The sequence below is a fragment of the Pyrus communis genome, chromosome 7, assembly GCF_041283825.1.
Source record: "Pyrus communis isolate YQ-2024b chromosome 7, ASM4128382v1, whole genome shotgun sequence".
Lineage (NCBI taxonomy): Eukaryota > Viridiplantae > Streptophyta > Magnoliopsida > Rosales > Rosaceae > Pyrus > Pyrus communis.
In genome coordinates, this window is record NC_142571.1 from 3,797,501 (window position 1) to 3,818,313 (window position 20,813).

General features: G+C 36.9%; 2 protein-coding genes across 2 annotated transcripts; one reads left to right on the top strand and one right to left on the bottom strand.

Moving 5' to 3' along the window:
- Window positions 1-9,998: 9,998 nt before the first annotated feature.
- Window positions 9,999-12,403, bottom strand: LOC137733346 (hemerythrin HHE cation-binding domain protein). Its single transcript, XM_068472497.2, has 3 exons — window positions 11,652-12,403; window positions 10,891-11,045; window positions 9,999-10,414 (listed from the first exon to the last, which is right to left on the bottom strand). Exons 1-3 carry the CDS (start codon window positions 12,286-12,288, stop codon window positions 10,160-10,162), a joined length of 1,047 nt encoding a protein of 348 aa, XP_068328598.2. The 5' UTR covers window positions 12,289-12,403; the 3' UTR covers window positions 9,999-10,159.
- A 1,165-nt stretch (window positions 12,404-13,568) lies between these two features.
- LOC137734876 (uncharacterized) lies at window positions 13,569-16,981 on the top strand. Its single transcript, XM_068474187.2, has 2 exons — window positions 13,569-14,497; window positions 16,541-16,981. Exons 1-2 carry the CDS (start codon window positions 13,954-13,956, stop codon window positions 16,720-16,722), a joined length of 726 nt encoding a protein of 241 aa, XP_068330288.2. The 5' UTR covers window positions 13,569-13,953; the 3' UTR covers window positions 16,723-16,981.
- Window positions 16,982-20,813: the final 3,832 nt, after the last annotated feature.

The following is a 20,813-nucleotide window of genomic DNA, read 5'->3' on the forward strand; positions in this document are numbered from 1 at the left end:
ACACACACAAGTACAGACTTTCATTTTTATTTATAAACAGATAAGAATGCCATTCTTCTTATCTCTCTTTTTTCTGCTCTTTTTCTTGTTTTCAATATATCTCTATATGTATTTGGACAAAAAATGGGATCTCTTATCTTAAAGGTCTCCTATATATAGAGAGTATGGACATATGAAGCACTGAAGAGTTCAGCTTTATTTACCAAGCCTCAATCAAATGCAATGTTTCCCAACAATTTCCATCCACGAGCTCGCCAGCACCGAAAATCCCGTGGTCTTCCACTACCTAAAGATCAAGCGAGTTAGCGACACAGTTGAACAGATACTGGAACAGTTTGGAATAGTCACCATCTTTAGCTGCATTTTAACAAGTTTGACTGCCCTCAAACCATGTAGAGTTGCTGCACAAGTTTTCACTCACTTTCCATAGATAATGTTTGCACAACTTATTTTATGTTTCGATTGTAAAACAGATTTTGGGGAAGGGTGACTACATAGCCCCGCCTCCTTTGCATGTCTACCAACAAATGGTGCTGCAATGCAAGGAATGACGCGGCAAGGCGAGGCGAGGCGAGGGCGGTTTCGTGTGATCATAGCATTTTATTATGAAGAGGTTGAGGTTCCACTACAAAATCAATCAGCAATAGAGGGAGTAGCCCAACTACTTATAAGCAAATGCAAATCTCTCTTTTTCTTGATGTGGAATTAATTTTTAACATATTAACCACTATCAGTGCTCTGTTTTTGTATTGTCAATCACCACTTTCTTTTCTTCCTTTTTGAAGAGAATGATTTCATTATAAACTTTCTTTTCTTCCTTTTTTTGAAGAGAAGGATTTCATTATAAATGAGTGAATCATGTAAGTGAATTCAACACACTGTTTTTTCTGTTGCACATCCTTGTTTATTTATGGCCTACAGATTAAACGAATTAAAAGAAAATTGAGGGATAAAAGAAAATAAGAGTGTGCAAAAGGAGAGAAAATTTGTGTAGCCTACAGATTAAACGAATCAAAAGAAAAACCTACGACAGTCCTCCCTTAAAAAGAGACAAACAAGAAAACATCATACCTTCATGTTCCGTTGCATGTTCAAGGCCTTGCAGCAAGGTTGCACGAAAAATGTGTGTTCCTTTTCAAAAGGGAATCTGAAGCATGTCATTTCCATAAATGGTTAATTGTCCTCCGAATATTAATATGCTTATAAAGCTCCCACAGAAACAGGACAAACATCAAGAGAAAAGACCATGGAACACGGTCAATCGGATGCCAGGAAATTGCAGCACATCATCAGTTATTCAGATACAAGAAGAAAACCAACCAACCAAACGTACGAGAAAAGCAACGATTGATTTGAAAACAATTCTGACAAGTAGCAAACTATCTAGTTAATACTGTTACAATAAAGAAAAAACACTTAACTAAAAGATGAGAGATCAATAAGCCTAGTACATAACAAGGCACATAAGTTCACGTACTTGTATTTCACCCTATCAAGCCAATTACCTACCTTCCACCGTAATTAAGGGTCATCTTTTGTTGCTTTGACTACCTCTACAAACCCTTCACTGGTCGAAATTAGAGGTAGAAGAAAACTACTGCTGCCTCCCACCAATCACAGGATCACCATCAATAAGACAAAGGCTGCCCTCGTAAATCTTTGCATCAAAGTGAAGTGGAAGACCGCAAATATTATATTGGTATCCAATTTTTCCCCTTAAATCAAACCAAACAAATGCTTCCTCGTCCTTCTTCAAAAGAACTATTTCACCGTTCTTTGCGAAGACCAAAGGTGGGCAATAGTTAAGCAACCAAGTCATAGTTTCCTTTTTAATAGAATACAAAAGGGTCCAAGGTCCGCCAAAATCCTTCATAATCCAAACATCATTTCCGGTGTCCCAATCATGAACAGAAACACATAGAGAGCCCCCTAAAACCTCCAACTCCATGACGGTACTGTAATCCTCATCCACCAGGGTGTCAAACTCCCGATACTTCTCAGTAGCAAGATCAAGGGTCAGAATTATGAATCGATACATATCTAATCTGTTCGGCATTAGCCAACACAGAGCACCGTTTGAAAACACCAGCGCCGTGTTAAATACATTCAGTGTACTAAAATCATTGCGAGGCAAGTTCTTGATCCTTTTCCATGAGTTCAATTTGAGGCTGTAAATACTAACTTCAGAACTCACAAAGACTCCCTTACTAAGTAACTGAATCATACCCGAACCCTAGGGATATATGTAACTTTGATGATGGCTGCTGCTGCTCAATGGCTGGGAGGGGAATCGTCTTAAACTTTTGAATTGATGGGTTCCACAAAGCGACATTCGTACGGAGACTATTGCAAATGCAAACCACTCCATGAATCGAGCACCCTAGTAACTGATACCTCTCAGGGGATTTCAACGGCCGCTCAATTTTAACGGCTGACCGGACCGGAACGTTTCGCTGCCGTCGAAAGCCGATGAAAAAAAATCTGATGAGGGGGAATCCATTGACCTGACTAAAATGGTGCGAAAGAAACTGGTTTGGATGGAGCGTTGAAGATGAGCTTCGATGAAGTGGTGGTGGCGGATGATAGCATTCCAACCTTTGGAAACGCAGAGGAAGCCTTGATAGGATGTCGATCAGTAGCACCGGTGGGAAGTCTGACATTGACGTGGGTTTCTTCTCGGAGGAGCAATAATAATCTGGAGAAATCAGATCTGGAATTAAGGATTACGGTTTAGGGTTAGTTTCTCTGGTAAAGATTATAGGAGAGTATGTAGTATGAGGAAGGTCAAACGTTTCTCGCTCACTTCAATGGGTAGCCCGACTCATCATGTGGGCCCAACTCTTGGAATTGAGTTCTTGAGAGGATAAAGGTTCATCCAAAATTAGCGCCAAAAATTGAAAGAAAAACAAGACACGTAATCTTAAAGGAAAGTGTTATTAATATTTTAAAATTTTCATTTTATACCCCTTACAAGTGTATTTTCTTTTTTAAATATAGAAATTTTGAAGTGTAGAATGAGAAATTTGGAATGTCAATAACAATTCTCATCTTAAATAATGACATGTAAATCAAATATTAATAGGGAAATGGTGATCATTAAAAAAATGATGATGTTAGGTAGATTAAATTTATAGTCAAAATTTTGTAAACTAGATTACATAGAAGTTGATGATTGAAATATCACTTGAATATTGATTCATGTGTTTATTTCTTATTACTTACACATCATTTAGTTTACAAACTTAGTCTCCAAATTTAGTCTCTTTAACATTATCTCACGGTAATGTATAAAAGAAACAGAAAGGTTATTACCTTAGTTGTAAGCTTGAAAGGGTTATTACCTTTGATCCCTTCCGTTTTGGAACCAATTGCACATTTGAGGATTTGGTGGTTAAAAAGTTGCAATGTCAAACTAGACGTTATGAATTAGGGTTTTTTTTTATTTTTTATGTTAGAGAACTTTTAGTATTTTATGTATTAAGGTTTTTTTTAGTGGAATAAAAATAAAGATTGTTTTCTTACTCGTTACTAGGTTTCAAGATTGCTTTACAGTTTTCAGGATTTGGTAATGCACCACTTCTTATAGAAATTTTCATACTATTAACTTAATGTAGAAGATTAAGGAGATATTTTAGGAAGAGAGACAATCTCACTAATATCCCCGCCGTCCATCCTCCAACTGGACAACCAAGGGTGGACACGTTTGAAACATAGGAGCCAATGGCACATCTTGTGGAGAGGCTTGGTGAGCATATCAGCATGCTGACTAACAGAGGGAACGAAGTGAAAACGATGGTTATCCAACACTATTTTTCAACAAAGTAATAATCAGCTCGATATGGTTAGTGCGAGCATGAAAAACAGGATTAGCAACTATGTAAATGGCGCTGAGGTTATCACAAATAGAGAAGCATTAGAAACTGCAATGAGACGGCAAGTTTATAAAGTAAGTAAGACAACCATGATGTTTCTGCATATGAGTGAGACAATGAGCGGTATTTAGATTTGGCACTAAAATGAGCAATAATGGACTGCTTTTTGGAACACCAGGAGATACGATTGAAGCCCCAATAAACAAAATAACCACTGATAGAACAATGTGTATCTGAGAAACCAACCCTGACACGCCCGACCCTGATATCCTCCAAACACTAGTGTAGACACGTACTGGCCGACACCAGAAGGTGACGAAGTCATACTAATATGCATGAGAATTATGAAGAAAGAACAAACATAAATAAAACTTGTAAATTTAACCATAATGAATATGCAATTGTGTAACGTGTTCAGAGCATATAACTAATCCAGAACATTATAGAAGGAATATTATAACAAGGTACAAACAAAGGAATGGATCCTACACTAAGAGGACTCGAAGATACCGATGCAGGGGTGCCTTGACGTCGAGATTGTACGCCTCGATTCTAAGTCATGAGGGGGCGCAAAACAAAACATGAGTGGACCAAGTTATATATAAGTAATACTAAAACAGTTATTCTTCAACGTAGTAACCCCCAGTTTATAAAACTCATATAACATAATAAGTAATAGGTTTTCCAAAAACCCTAGTATGCCATAAAACCTTCATAAAACATATATCATATATAATGTGCTTTGTGAAATCCCATTCCTAGATTTTATTGTTATAATCTACGTATTGATATTATTGAGATTTTATATTATTTTTTGGAAATTTATATTAATTTGTTTGAAGTTAGATTTTAATTAAGCTAGTTACGAAGAGTGAAGTTTGGAAATTGGATATTTAAAATTCTTAGACAGGGCAACACTAAATATTTTTAGATAGAATCCAATCTCATGAGCAAATGGGGTGAAACGAGATTTTAACAAGGAGAAATTAATAAACAAGCTTACGAGTATTTTTGTAAATTTAGTTTAGTCCTAGATATTTTGGATGTTTGGCCACACCCTTGGGCCCACGCCCTTTCTTTTTAAGCATTCCATTAGAAGTATATATGACCTCTCTCTCTCTATATATAAATATATATAACATATGAAATGAAATCTTTGAATAAGATTGCACAATGTAGTCAGTACTCTTTCTAATGGTCCCTTTTCCATTATATTTGTACCATTATTTATTAAATTATCCAGCATCTTGGTTTAGTCATTTAGTTTTCAAGATGGATGTTTAAGAAGCAGCTATGTGGTGGCACAATCGGTGAAGTGTACAAAGGATGAGTGCTTCATGGATTTATGCTAAATTATGATTTAGTATGGATTAATTTGATTTCAGTTTTTGAATTTATGTTGTTGGTTGTTTGGTGATTTGCTGTAGTTTAGAGGGAAATGTAACACATGATGATGCTGTGTTTGATGGCTTGGTGAACTACGAATGGCTTGAATTCTGTTTAGGGTACGTAGGCAGTCTAATGAGGATGTTAGATGTAGCCATAAAATATACAAAAATTATTACGAAGTCGGTTCTTGAATTATTCTTTGTACATATCCCCGGAGGCGGGGTATGTTAGAGATACGGGTATTTAGTGACGTCATGTGTCGATCTTGGACGTATATCGAGATTGGGGCGTGACATGCTTAGTAGTGGTATCACAATCACCCAAAGACACTACATCTCCCAACCAAAGCCATATATAAGTATCTTCCGCCCATAGGCACTACATCCTCCGGTCGAAGCGATATATAAGTATCTTCCACCCGTAGGCACTACATCTCCCGGCCGAAACCATATATAAATATCTTTCCGCCCGTAGGCATATATAAGCACAGAAAATCATAAACATAATATTTCCAAAATATATCTCATCGAAGCTCAATAGCTCAAATGTCTTATTATAAATCATGTTCGTAGTATATAATCATAAATCTTTCAAAGAACGTAAGTCTGATAAATCATGATATTTCATAAGGTGTAAATTCGATTTACTCATACATGTTTCATAAAACGTAGTTATAAAATCATGCTTTTCATGTATGCATTTATAATAGTAAAAACATGCATTTTGGAAGGGGTCAACTCACCTTACTCTCCCGTCGAAAAGCTGTGCAAACTAAACAAGACGGAAGTGCCGCTAACAAACGCACTTAAGCACATAAAGGGACCAATTAATAAAACTATACTATAACGATTGAATTTGGGAAAACGGATATCGTATACGGATTCAAGACGTCAAAAAACCTAAAAGGAGTCTTGAGTACCCACATGCGCCGCCACGAGCCGAGTTGGGTCGCCAGAGCCATCGTGGTCATTGTTATGAACGGTGGCGAAGCATAGTACCTTCGATGAAGGCTTGTGTGCTCCACGCACCAGCCAAGATAGGCACCCACGCGTGCCTACGCGTGAACCCACGCGTTGAATTGGAACTAGGATCCGATTGGGTCGGGTTGGATTTGGGTTTGGGCCAGTTTATGGGTTTAGGTTTGGGCTTGGGTTAGTGGGCTGAAGGTTTGGGTTTAGGCTAGGTAGCGTTTTTGGGTTTGGGTCGAGTTACTCAATTGGGTTTTGAATTCAGTTTAAGGGTATCGGGTGGGGTCGACCTAATTTCAGGCCGTGGGTTGGCCGGTTTCTAGGCAAACCTTCAAACGCTCATAACTTCCTCAATACTCAACCAAATCGAGTTATTCAAAAACGAAAATCATAGTTCTCAATGAGATGAAGAGAATGGTATCTTGCACGACAGCTAACTCGCCGTGTTTTGGCAAAAAAAAGGCCTCAAAAGTGGTAGTGCTTGCCGAAAAATAGGGGAAGCTTTCCCTGTGAGATTCCTACGTCCAAACATCACCAAAACTTCTCAAAACTACTTCCAAACATACACCAAGACACAATCTACAACTTTGGACAAGGTTTGAGACTTACCTTCGCCAGAGGATGTGGAAACTCGTCGGAAAACTCGGTGAACAATGAATGTACTGTACAACGAGTTTGGAAGGGTTTAGAGGCTTCTCCTTCGATTCTGAGTTCACTAGGGTGATGGAGGTGATGTTGTTGTCGTTGTGGTGTTGTTTGTTTGTGTGAAAAAGCCTGCGGAGATGGTGGTTTGAGAGAGAGTCGAGAGTGTAGAGAGGGAGAGAGTGAGAGCCTTACCAGGTGAGGAATGAGAGAAGAAGAGGGAATGAGCCAGGGAACCAAAAAGGAAGTGGGCCCCCATATGACACACCAATTAAGACCCAAAAGCAACATAACAAAATATCTCCCAACCAAAGTGAAATTACAACTTTACCCTTGTTCCAAAATTCGACAGGTCATTACAAACCCAACGATCTATAAATCACAACTAAAAGGTCAATGCTTTCAAATCGTATAGCTTTGAACAACCTATTCATAAGAACTAGATGATGTACCTCACACACGGGTTAGAAGTCCCTCGATAAACATGATTTATTCTAAAATTAGGGAGGGATCAAATTGTTGACACTTGATTTTGCTTTATTTACACCACTACCATCAAAGTTGTGGTTGGGTTGGAAGGTAATTATTAAAAGTTAGGAGGGTAATTTTATGTTTGAACAGATTTCAAAATATTTACTGTTTTGCCAGTCTATTCTAAAGTAGAGATTGAAATGGGCGCTATTCATGTTTGTGTGTTTGGCTGTGCTTTAGCCAAAACTTGCGGAATGGGCTGAGAGATGGGAGGATTTGTGGAGGGATTTCAGGGATTTGCATAGAGAATAAAATGAGACAGAGAGAGGGATTTCAGCGATTTGCAATTCTTTCCCCTTCACACACAAGTTGTGCAAATCAGTATTCTTCCTTTCTTTTCTAACCCAGCTCCAATCCTTCTTAGGCCACCTCCAACTCTTGTTCTCTCATCTTCTCTAGAGCATCCATCAGAACTAAAAGAATCAAATCGCAGGTCTTCGATATACAAAGGTAAAAATCTGTAACATCTTTCCTCCTTCTCTTATGTCGCTCTTTTTTCACAAGTAAAAAATATTACATTACTAAACAGGACCAGAAACACCTTTCCTCTTCCCATTATCAATGTGTGTGAACAAACTTCTTGCCATTAAATGGCAAGAACATTGGTAGAGTACATGGAGTTTTGTTTACAAGAAAAAAAACATTCTATGAAATATGAAAGATTATCAAAAACGAAAAAAATGGAATAAAGCAAAGATTTCATTCTTAATGATTAATATTTTTTAGTCTAAATGTACTTTCTAAGATCTTAAATAAATAAACAAACCAACCACACTCCTAATCATGATCCGTCGGTCTCTCATTTGTTTAAATCACTGGCTAAATCAAAGAAATAATGACTTGAAAGATAAATATGAATAAAAGCATTACACAAAACATGCATCTCTTATTACATCTTTATGAATAAAACATAAAATAAAAACATAAAACAAAATATCAGTTCCTTCCTACTTGCTTCATCGGAAACAAGTTAGTAGAGTGTTCAGTATATTTGCTAAAGGTTGAAGTCCAAAAGACGACATCAGTATGAATAAGCTAAAAAATGTGTTAAAAGCCAGTCATCAATAGAGTACAAGGTGTTGATAAAAGCCATGGAAGAGGATGAATAAGAGTAGAAAGAGGATGGCTAGGATTAAACATTAAAATAACATGAACACGTGACTGAAGCAAAATCCGCCATGTATTCTTTGAAGATATCTAAAATGGTAGTTCCTTTATTTGAAAAGTGTGGACTATGTATTTAAGCATCTTGGATAAATGCTCAAAATAAAATCAAAAGTAGGGTTGTATAAACATAAACAAACACGCCCATATCCTTTCTATCTTCCATTTGACAAACACATTTAATTTGCTCCAATATCTCACACAATCAAAATGTTCAAATCAAGTGCAAACAATTTTCTTTTGTTAAGAGAAAGCGTTACTTTAACCTTATATAAGAAATAGAAAACATTAAGCACTTCAATCTTTGATTTGTTGAACCATATCATGCAAAAGGAGCATTATTGCATCGAGGTATAAAAAACTTGACTCGCATAATCTTTTCTTTCACACCGTGTTCATACGTTTCTTGTTTTCAGAGACCACAAAATTTTCGTTTTGTGTGTTTACGAGACTAGAACGAACAATTTACTTGTAACTCCTAAAATGTCCACTCCAGTCCTAACCTAATCAATCCGAAATGCCGAATTCAATCGCATGCGGACCATCAAACGTGACCAAAAACAACTGAAGTTCAGTTCTCTCCCAATAATAAATCCGGGTTATATTGAGCTTACCTCTTATTGCAGGAGACTCATTGCTGCTTCCCAGATGCATTTATCATGAACAAACACCGTAAGGAACTGTTGAGAATCAATGTCAACCCAAAACCATAAGTAATCCACAACCCAATCTAAAGTCCAAGTTCATATCTAGTTTGATGATGTAATTGCTTACAATTGCAAAATTAGGTAAGGTTGTGTGGAAAACAACATAATTAGGTGCAATTAATGTGTTTGGTGTGGTAGTTGGAAATCTTAGTTTAATTAAGTGTGTGGTGTAGCTTTCATTTGATTTGCTATAAATACCCAAGTCCCCAAACATTGTACATCATCCAAGGAAAAACAAAGTCTAGAGCTAAATAAGAAAAGCTTTGCTAATTAGTTTGTTTTGTGAGCTTTCTTTAAGAGTGTGCTCTATTTTCTTCTTCTTGGGATCATTAGAGTTATTTTGGATACTCTTCTTATTCAACAGGAACATTGTGTATTAGATGCATAAAATTGCATCACATAATCAATTATTCATAAACCATAAGACCAAATAGACATGAAACAAAGAATTAGAACTACCAAAATGAAACATAAAAGAATTATAATGATATGATTTGAGCCCTAGTCTACAAATTTGGCTTGAGTAAGGCAGATAAAAAGATCGTCCGACAAGAGATTCTAGAGGCAACCGGTGATAGCAATTGACGGCTGGAGCTGTAGAACCAATTTGGCTTTAGTAGACCGACCGACCAACAAGATCGATAGGGGGCATATCTGAGTTTGTGGCTGGTTATCTATGTAAGTCTCAAACTGCACAAGTCTATGTAAGTCTCACTAACTTTCTTAGTGAAATATTGTTCGTGCTATATAATCATTCAATTTTTTTTTTTTTTATCAAAATCAACAAATTAAAATAGCCAAATAAAAAATAAAAAAAAAGTATCAAAATCAACAAATCAATATAGCCAAAAAAAAAAAACCCTAGCTAGATTGATGTTATAAGTGGCTAAATGATCATGTGAAGCAGAGAAGTTGTTCGTTGTTTGTTGGTGGACATGGAGATTAATTCCAAGTAGTGCATGGCTTCACGAGGAAGTAGCCCTTCAAGAAGAAAATTGAACAAATGCGATGAGTGTGACTGTTGCATCACATCCAAACACTCGTCCAATAGTCTCTGCTGCTGCTCTTTGCTCAGCTCGGCGGCCTCCATGTACGGCAATACTTCTCTTTCCTCCTCCGTAAAGTGTTGTCTATAACGCTCCTACATATTAAGTCCAAATAAAATATATATTTAGTAATATTATTAGGTGTAGAATATTATTATATTGTATAACTTAATACAACACTAATCACGTGTTTATGCCCACTGTATAATATGCTCTCATCATCCAAGGTTCCAAACCTTTCCTTTTTTTAGATCTCCATACAAAAATTCGTCCAAATAAAAAATCATTTTATTTGATTGTTGTTATAAACATTTCATTGTGTTTTTAGCAACACTGTGTGTTTCTATTTTTTCTTTGTCCCAATTTGATATTGAAACGCTTTTCGATATGGATAAAATTCTGTAAGAAATATTTTTGAGTGAAGATTCAAAATAAATAAATAATTTGAATTATGAAAAGAGACTATGGAATGAATTTAAACATGCAGTTAATATTATATTAAATTACTAACTAGTTAACATTGTATATAACACTAATAAAACACTGACAAGAGGCAGTTAACATGGATCACCTGTAGTGATTTGAGGCGCTTAGAAAAGTTGGAAAGAGCTTCTTTGTAGTCACGACTCCCAATGTCAAGAACCTCAATGGATTTGATGTCTTCTTTGATTCCGTTCATGATGGGTAGGTCCCTTGCGTGTTCTTCATTCGCAGCTTTACAGATCCCTGCATAATTATTTGGTTAGTTTACCATCTTAACTTTATTAATAATAATTGTTTTAAGAAATTGTTATTGAGACTTTAAACATCTCATTTGTACTTAAATTTTTTTATAATCAGAAAAAAAAAAAAATTTATGAGAAGTCTAGAATGAGATTTTTGAAATGTTAATAATAGTTCTTTGTTTTAACTCAACATTTTAGCTAAGTAATGACATTTGCTGGGTTTTTAAAATAACTTATTATTATATCACTTAGTATTACAGTATAATATTATTTCTCTTCATTTATAAATAAAAATTTTATATTTAAATTTCAAAACTAACGAGTTCAATGTTAATTTATTCTCTTTCCCCCTATGTTATTATACAACATGGCGTATGTGTGAAAAATCTTTCCATATGCATTTACATATATAATCTTATGGTTTTTTACTCCATCAAAATTATATTCATGGAAAATTCTTACAAATGACAAGAAATTTAGGTGCCGGAAAATATTTATAGAAGATTCCTACATATATCTTTATTTTTGCAATCCTGAAAATATATATACCAAAAAAAAAGTAAAAGTTTAATTGGTAAATATTCTTCTGGAAAAAGGAAGATGTGACCTGGATCACAGTAGTTGAAGATGGGGAAGAGGAGTCTCTCCTCCATCTGAGCGTGTTCCAACATCAGCTCCAAAAGCTGCGAGTAGTTCCTCCCCAGCTTCCTTACCTCCATCCGAGCACTCCCCACCGTCGGATCAACCACCCCTCCTCTTTCTTTACCCGGACGCTTCAACAGATCCATAACCCACCTCACCAACCTCTCCAAGTGCCACGCCAGGCTCCTGTGTTGCAGCTCAGTCAGCTTCACCACCGCCGCCACCAGCGACGTCGGTTGGGTTTCAGAGGACGACCCCGTTTGAAGGAGAAGCGGCGGATGAGGGAATCTGGCCTCTATCAACTGCAGCAGAGTATTGGGCGGCCCTGAAACCCTCTCAGCTGGCTCCGACGATGACCCGCCCTCCTCCACCTCCATCGCCACCACCAAGTTTCTATAATCTTCGTCATTGTCGTCGTTGTCGTCATTAGATCTGGCTACCACCATGCAGCGAAGTGAGACAGCCGCCTCCTTGTATTTGAGGGCAAATCGGATGTAGTTTGTGCTGCTGGGAGAGCCGTACAGTCGGACTGTTGTCGTCGGCTGTTTTTGCGGCACTATCTCTGCCGTCGATTTCTTCCGCTTCCCGAAACAGATCCCCATTAGTTATAATTCAAAGATATACATATATCATCGGTAGCGGCCGCTAGCTATTATATATGAAAAACTTGGAAAATTAAGGCCGTTAGATTCGTTCATCATGTATATTACTATATAGAGTAGCAGTGGTTGCGGTGGTTGATTCCTCTTTACATGGGAACTTTGCTTGCATTGCAAGGGAATGGATGGAAAGAGGAAAAAGATATGATGAAAAAGTAGAGAGAGAGAGAGAGAGACAGCGTCAAGCCAAGTATGATCCGAACTAAGACTATAATGAAAGTTTGTAGCAAATTACGTCAACCAAACTTCTTCTTTTGTCCAATAAAATAAATAAATAAAAAGTTATCATAAATGGTCTTTGAAAATGACGCAGCTCATAAAGATAGTCATTGAAATTGAAAGTTGATCAAAATAATTCCTGAAAATAGGTATTGCAAATCAATATAGTCCTATAAGCAGAGATGGCAAATCAACTCATTGAGTTGTTAAAATTTCATTTGACACCATCACCACCACTACCAATCTCACCCTTATATTATAATGATATCAAATTAAAGTGTCTTAACAATTACCCATTAACAACCCCAACAAGGTTGATTAGTCACCTAACAACTAAAATAAAATGGTAATTGTCTTGATGATTAGAATCTTCCTTTTCAACCTACTATGTCCCGGTTCAAACTCTTCTCCCTCTCGTTAGTATAGTTTAAAGTAAAACTATCGTTTTTATTTAGAAAAACAAGTAAGAATCTGTAACACCAAGATTTGAAAAGTTACTCTCTTTCACCAATGACCAACTCATGCAAATTCTCTACCCATCTTATACAAAAATTGATAAAATTAGAGAAATGAAATATCAGATTTTGTTGAGTGGTCTAAGGGAGCGCTTCTGTGGTCTACTGGTTATGGGAAGTCGTCATGCACCTTCAAACTCAACCAAATCAACTAGATTTGGCCAGGTTCGTTTAGACGCTAGCATTACACTAACCGTTGTTGTTGTTGTTATAATTATTATAGAAACTTGGTAGTTCAAAATTTTCATTTTTCTTTGGTCTGTGGTGGAAAGTCTACCCTATTCCTCTAGTTCTATTCTATAAGTAAGGAAGGAGATGTCTTAAATTCACTTGAAATTGCTTTATGAGTAACACGAGGATACCCTCCAGCATTAAATCCCACCCTTAAAATAACTATTAAGCTACATTTTGACTGTTATATCATGTGATTTATAAAATACGGGTCAAACAAATAATCTCTTTAGCATCACTCTAACCGTTGTTATTATTATTATTATGAAAACTGTTACTAACATCCTAAAAATCTTATTTTATAGTCCTCACAGATGTATTTTCTTTTTAAATGTTAAAAGTTTAAAATACAAAATAAAGATTTTGAAATGACAATAACAATTCCGTAACAGAGAGTCCCGGGAAACCATCAATTCCTCTAATTCTATTATATGAGTATGGAAGGAGGTGTCTTCAATTCACTTTGAAATTGCTTTTACGGGTAACACGAGGATGGCCTCCAGCATCCAATCCCACCCTTATTTAAACTTATATTTCTCCAGTCGAGATTTGATCTGCAAAACAAGATCTGCCCTTGGCCTCTCTGAGGACTTCCATCAAGCACCTGGCGGGCACATTTGGGGTACTCAGTAGTGGAGCAAAGATGGGTGTTGGTATATCGGTTCTGATAGGGTTGAAGGCAACAGTATATTTCGCGTTGTTTGCATACCTCAGAAGCTCTGGTTTCACAGTGCTTTCGATACCATTTTTGTATGCCTCTATGGTTTCATTTTTGGTTTCACTTGCTGCTCTTCCATCCATAGACCTTCCCGTGCTGTTGGGGAAGAACTCAGATGGGACTTTCCCCATTTGGTCGATTATAATGTTCAGCCCCTATTTGTATTTCGTCCGCTTCTTCTCGGCATTGCGGAGGTTGCATAGTAGGGAGGCTCCTTACACTGAAATCTCCGAGGGTTTGTTCGTTGGCGGGTGGCCTTCTTCGCCGGATAAACTGCCGCCAGGTGACCCTGCCATTGTTGATTGCACTTGTGAATTTCCAAGGAATTCTGAGGTTTCAGGGCATTCTTATTTGTGTGTGCCAACATGGGACACGAGGGCTCCCCCGCCGGTTGCCATTGAATCTGCTGTCAAGTGGGCTTGCCGAAAAAGGGCTCAGAATAAGCCTGTTTTCGTCCACTGCGCCTACGGTATGCTGCTCAAATTTTGAGTAATTTTTCATGTTGGTAGTGAGATAGATTCACTTGTTTTGCGATGCATATAATGTGTGTGTGTGTGTGTGTGTGTGTGTGTATTTGTGAATTGTTCTGCAATGCAACATGTCTGGTGGTATTAGCTCCTAGATATCTATATAGGTGAGTAAAGTGAGGGGTAGTTGTGGTGCAATGCAGACAAGATTGCCTTAAGGTTAAGCCCTATGGAGGAGTTACTTCTTGATCAACCACTGCTCTGCTCAAGCGCAACCTCGGGTTTGATAAGAAACGGGGTATCGTTCCTGCAGAAAGCTTTCTTGAATTCCTCCACACTCTTCTCTTTTTAACGAAACAATTTCCCCAAAACCTCTTTCTCAATTAACTCCTTAGTTTCACTGAGCGCAACTTCCCAACACTTGGGCCTGCAGTCATCCACCAATTCACCAAACTTCTCATGTTTCATTCACCTCAAGACTAATAGTTCATGCCTCTTAACTTTTCATTTTGGGAAATGGTTGTAGTTGCTATCTTCTTCCACCACCATAGGCCACAGCCCTCGCCCAACACTTTGTTGATGGTCATGCCCTCTGACAGATTTGGAAGGACATTCATAGCGAACGTGTCATGGTTTTGTTTAATCATCCGAACCTTTATAGGAATCTTCTTCTGAACTTCCAGAAAATCCTCAGCAGCTTAATCTGCTGTCCCTTAATTTCCTAGGACAGTTACTCAAAGTTGGGGCTGGCAACTTGTACCTCATACAAAAAATAATTGTAATAGCATTGACAAAGTCAGTTGGTTTGCTTACCACTATTTGCACAAGCTTTAGTTGTTTAGATGCGGTTCAATGATTGTTTTATACTTTAGCATTTCCATTCACATGTGGGTCTTGAGATCGATATGTGGAATTAAACTTATATAGGGAGGATTCAATTGCAGTGATTCAAACTCAGGATTTCCTGCTCTAATACCATGATGAAGGTTGTTAGTTTACCACCAGTCCCAAAAGTTTAAGCTGTTGGGATATGGGCCAACATTGTTCTATATTCTAATGACATTGTTCTATATTCTGGTTACATTTCTTATTACTATTTGTCTAACTTTTTGCCTTCTTGTAGCTTCTCTTACCTTGCTTTCATACTCGGTCTAACTAACCCAAATCAAGTCAGTATCATCCATTGTTTACCAATTACCACTCGGCACTTTCTCACTTATATCCCAACAGCCTGCTAGATGGCAACCTAATAGCAAAAGGTCCGCAATGTACCAGTTATGTGAAATTTAAATACATTTAAAGGTTCACGCAAAAGAGAACGAAAATGATTAAAAAAGCGTAGATGAGTTATAAGCGCAGCACAACAAGAGGGTGAAAGGATTCAATTAGCTTTGGGCTCTTCAAAACATCTTTGAAATGGTCCATACTCTGCACTAATTAATGTCTCAGAAAAAGAAAAAAAGAAAAAAGAAACCTAACGATTATATTAACTCGTTTAGGTTCGAAACTCTTCATACTGTCTCATTTTTCAGCTAGATATGATATTGTCCAGTCATTTCTTATGGAGGAACAATGCTGTTGGTTTTCAGAAATACAAGTCACACAGTTACAAAATTTAAGTTTGCATTTACGCATGTAATTCTGAGCATGATCCTGGATAAACCCTGATGTTATGTGCAGAATTATTCAAACTTTTAGCCTCTAGATTTATAGCTTTTCTTTGGGAGAATTTGATGAGGACATTGTAGAAAAACCATTTACGGTTTACCAAGTAAAGAGATGGAAGAAAAGATGATCTCATTAACATATCTTTGTGGTTGGATTGACTCCAATTTTCCCTTGTCTAGTTGGATTGATGAATAATTCTGCATTAAATTTCCTGCGATAGGAGGTTTCGGGTGATAAGGGGCTCGTTCCTAAATATTTTTCGTAACAAATTTCCGCTGTGTTTTTTTTCATAGTAATGATATTTGATTGCTGAACTATTTGGATGGGTGTAGGTATTGAGTTGTAACGAGAAATTGTTTCGTAATTTTCTTTTATAGGTCATGGGAGAAGTGTTGCTGTCATGTGTGCACTACTAGTTGCTCTTGGGGTGGCAGAGGACTGGAAAAATGCTGAGAAACTAATTCGAGAGAAACGCCCTTACATTAGGATGAATGCTCAACACCACAGGGCTCTGGAAGAGTGGTCAAAACATCGGTTATCTCCTTCTAAGAAGAATTGATTAGCTAAAGTAATAGATAGCCATGGTTTCTTGTGGTGCCAGTTGAACCATTGACCCGGTGAACCTCATGTGGAACACGAAGCCACAGGCTACAACGAGACCGGCGACAGCCATGTTTTCTGATGCTACTGTTTAGTCGGGAGACGTCAATATTTCTTGAATGACTTAGTGTGTGATTATGCATAAACGTTATCTTAATTTGTAAGAAGATTCATAACTTTCCACTTATTAATGCAATGATTGTAAGATACAAGCCCAACCTCTTGAGTTTTAAGTGAATTTTCCAATGGCCGTTCTTCTTCTCATGGTATTTTGCCTTCTTTCATCTCCACTCTCCCTTTGAACATTTAACATCCCAAATTTGTTGCTGCAATTGGTTGGGCACCATCGCACGTATAAGCTACAAGTAATTTTCGTTTTACTACCCTAAGGGTTTTTCTAATTTTCAACTTTTAGTTGTCTGTCGCACTTTTGTACTCAAATATAGATTTTTCCATCACTTTTATACCTCTATTATTCACTGCCTCAAGTGATCCATTAATTGTTGATGTATGTGTGTTATAAAGTATAGAAGAAAAAGAGGAGAATAAATAAAGTAATTGGAGCAATAGTCCTGAATTTTAGTTCAATTGGAGCTTTGATTCCTGAGCAAGTAATTTGAGTAATTGGAGTAATAGGATCATTTTTTTAGGGATCCCGTGATCATTACCATTCATCATACATCGAGCAGTCAGAAATCATTTCAAAATTTAAAATTTAAAATTAAATATAAATAGTACCTAACGAAAATTGATCGCACGATGTACGATGAACGATCACAATCACGGGATCCCTAGGACCCTTAGGAAATCATTATAAAAACTAGGGGTGCAACTCAGTCGGGTTGGGCAGGTTAGAAGGTCAACCTACCCTAACCCAACTTTTACAATTTGGGTTGGGTTTTAATCGAGTTCATTCGGGTTCGGATTGCCAAACTTTTTCAAGTTTTAATCGAGTTTATGCAAAGTTTGAATTAAAATACAAGAAATACCAAAGCTAGTACCAAAAGAAAAAAAAAGAAGAGAGGAACACTTCATTGTCCAAAGCTAGTACCCAACTCAAGTCTTGTCCTTCGAACCTCTTGCAGAAAAATCAAAGTGTGGCTGCCAGAAAAACAATTGCTTTCTGCAACTCCATGCACTTTTCTATCATAATCCATCAAAAGTCACTAGTGAATCCTCCACGAAGGTGCAAAGGTCATTGAAAAGCATGTTGCACAGCTCAACCCAATCGGGTTGGGTCGGGGTTGGGTTGGGTTAGACAAATGATCAACCCAACCCAACCCAACTCAATCAATGAACGGGTTGAAATCGGGTTGGGTAAGGATGAGTTATAAATAAATAAAAAAACCCGCTTGTTCGAGTTTAAAGTCAGGTTGAATATGGACAAGTTCAGGTTGGGCCAACCTAAGTTGCACTCCTAATAAAAACTAGTTCACTTTTCATCAATAAAAAATGTGAATGAAATTTTGATATATAAAGTTAATTCCCATTCTGCTTCTCCAATCCCACCTCGTCATGAAATGTCATTCCTCCAAAATTGTGGCATTCCTATTTTTGGTAGTGTCATTCACACACCAATTTTCACTTCTCGCACACTACTCTCATTAATTGGTTCTCAGATCGAATGAATTGAAGATCAATGATAAAAATAAAAAAATAAAAATTAATAAGAGTGTGTAGGAAGTAAAAATAAGTATGTTATAACACTATCCTCCCTTTTTTATATGGGCGCCATACAAATTTTTAGTTCTTAATCCAATTTTATTTCAAATAACTACGTAATATTATAAAATTTAACGTTCGTTAGGACCAGTGTTTGATGATCTAAATCCTACACACTAAAGGAAAATATTGTAATGATAAGCGTTTGATGACTTTCCAGCACATTGTTAGTTTATTTCTACTTAACCTTTGGGAAAATGCTAAAGAGACATATTTTTTAAATCATAGTTTGTAAATATATGATGTGACAATTAATGGTTGAATTCTTTCTTTAATAATTTAAAAAAAATATATAATTATCGATGATACATTATGTGATTTAGAAAATACGGTTCAAATTGATTATCTCTCTAGCATCACACTAACCGTTGTTGTTGTTATTATTATTATTATTATTATAGAAACTTGGTAGTCAAAATTTTCATTTTGTCTTTGGATTGTGGTGGAAAGTCTACCCGTGAAGCCGCCAATTCCTCTAGTTCTATTCTATGAGTATGGAAGGAGATATCTTAAATTCCCTTGAAATTGCTTTACGAGTAACACGAGGATACTCTCCAGCATTCAATCCCACCCTTTAAATAACTATTAAGCTACATTTTAACTGATATATCATGTGATTTATAAAATACGGATCAAATAAATAATCTTTTTAGCATCACTCTAACCGTTATTATTATTATTATTATGGAAACTGTTACTAACATTCTAAAAATCTCATTTTATACTTTTCACAAGTGTATTTTTCTTTCTAAATATAAAAAGTTTAAAATACAAAATAAAAATTTTAAAATGACAATACCTCTGCAACAAAAAGTCTTCCGTGAAACCATCAATTCCTCTGGTTCTGTTCTTTGAGTATGGAAGGAGGAGTATTAAATTCACTTTGAAATTGCTTTTACGAGAAACACGAGGATACCCTCCAGCATCCAATCCCACCCTTCTTTAAACTATATTTCTCCAGTGGAGATTTGATCTGCAAAACAAGATCTGCCCTTGGCCTCTCTGAGGACTTCCATCAAGCACCCGGCAGGTCTATGGCTAAATATATATATATATATATATATATATATATATATATATATAATTACATTTCAATAGACGTCACATTATAAAACCAAGTTATATTCACAGGTGATACTAATATAAGAAATCAAGGTAATAATCATATCATATAAGTTAAAGTTTGGTGATGATCCAACAGTCGGATCATCGATTCATACTTTTACCAATTAACGTATCGTAGAGAATTTAGGTTCCAACCATCAACTTATGTCATACAATTATCAAAACTGAGCTTAAGGCATCTAATTTAGCCTAAGAATGACATCAACAACCCCCTGGCCACACGCCGCCGTGGATGGCAGCCAGCCGCCCCGACTCGCCGGAAAAATCCAACTATTACAAAAAATTACCAAAATTTACAAAAATGAAGATCTCAAAGAGAGGAACAACTTTCATACCTGCCACAAAGTCCAAAAGTGGACGGAAGGGGGTCAATTTTGCCCACAAAGCCAACGGGTGCCTAAAACTTCCCGACGTCGATTCGTCGTCTACAGTGGTCCAATGGGGTCAAGGTTGGTTGAGATTTTCTCCTGTGATGATGGGCTACAAAGCCCAAGTGGTGACATCGGCCATTGCTTTGCTGATTTGGCGAAAAAGGTGGTCAGAGTACTATTGATTTTCGTCGACTTTTGTGCCCTCAAACCGCCACATACCGTGATTAATCAAGGTGGTTCATGGGTGGGTTTTTAGAGGGGAATGAGAGCTTCAAGATGGTGGTGATGGCGTCGAAAATATCCACCGGAGTTGGCCGGAATCAACCTTGGAAAATGGGAGCTCGCGACGGGTGTGGGTCGACAGGAAGGCTACTCCACCTTCTTTTTTTTTTCTTTTTTTTTTTTCCTTCTTTTCTTATTTCTCATTGGTCCTCCATCCCCTTTTTATTTGATTGGTCCCCTTCTCTCTTTACTTAAGGCTGATTAGTTAGTCTTCCCACAAGGTGGGAGTTCAAATAATTTAACTACATTTAAATAACCAACTTCAAACGTCCATAATTATACCGTTATAATCCGGACTCACAAACGGATTTCGCGTATGCGTTCGTGGGATCAAGCTCTATTCAGAAATATAAATTGTGACCTCGAAAGATCTATGGATTTTAAATAATTAATTTCCAAACTTCAAACTTCGTAACTAGTTTAATTAAAATCTAAATTCAAATAAATTAATATAAATTTCCCAAAATAACATAAAATTTCAATAATAACAATGCGTAGATTATAACAGTGAAATCCGGAAATGAGATTTCACAACTCAAGTCTTGTCCTT

Coding starts and splice junctions, on each gene's coding strand:
- LOC137734876 (XM_068474187.2), top strand. CDS start 13,954: ATGGGTGTTGGTATATCGGTTCTGATAGGGTTGAAGGCAACAGTATAT. Junction 14,498..16,540: donor TTTCGTCCACTGCGCCTACG/GTATGCTGCTCA, acceptor TTTCTTTTATAG/GTCATGGGAGAAGTGTTGCT.
- LOC137733346 (XM_068472497.2), bottom strand. CDS start 12,288: ATGGGGATCTGTTTCGGGAAGCGGAAGAAATCGACGGCAGAGATAGTG. Junction 11,046..11,651: donor CTTCAACTACTGTGATCCAG/GTCACATCTTCC, acceptor ATAATTATGCAG/GGATCTGTAAAGCTGCGAAT. Junction 10,415..10,890: donor AGCGCCTCAAATCACTACAG/GTGATCCATGTT, acceptor CTTAATATGTAG/GAGCGTTATAGACAACACTT.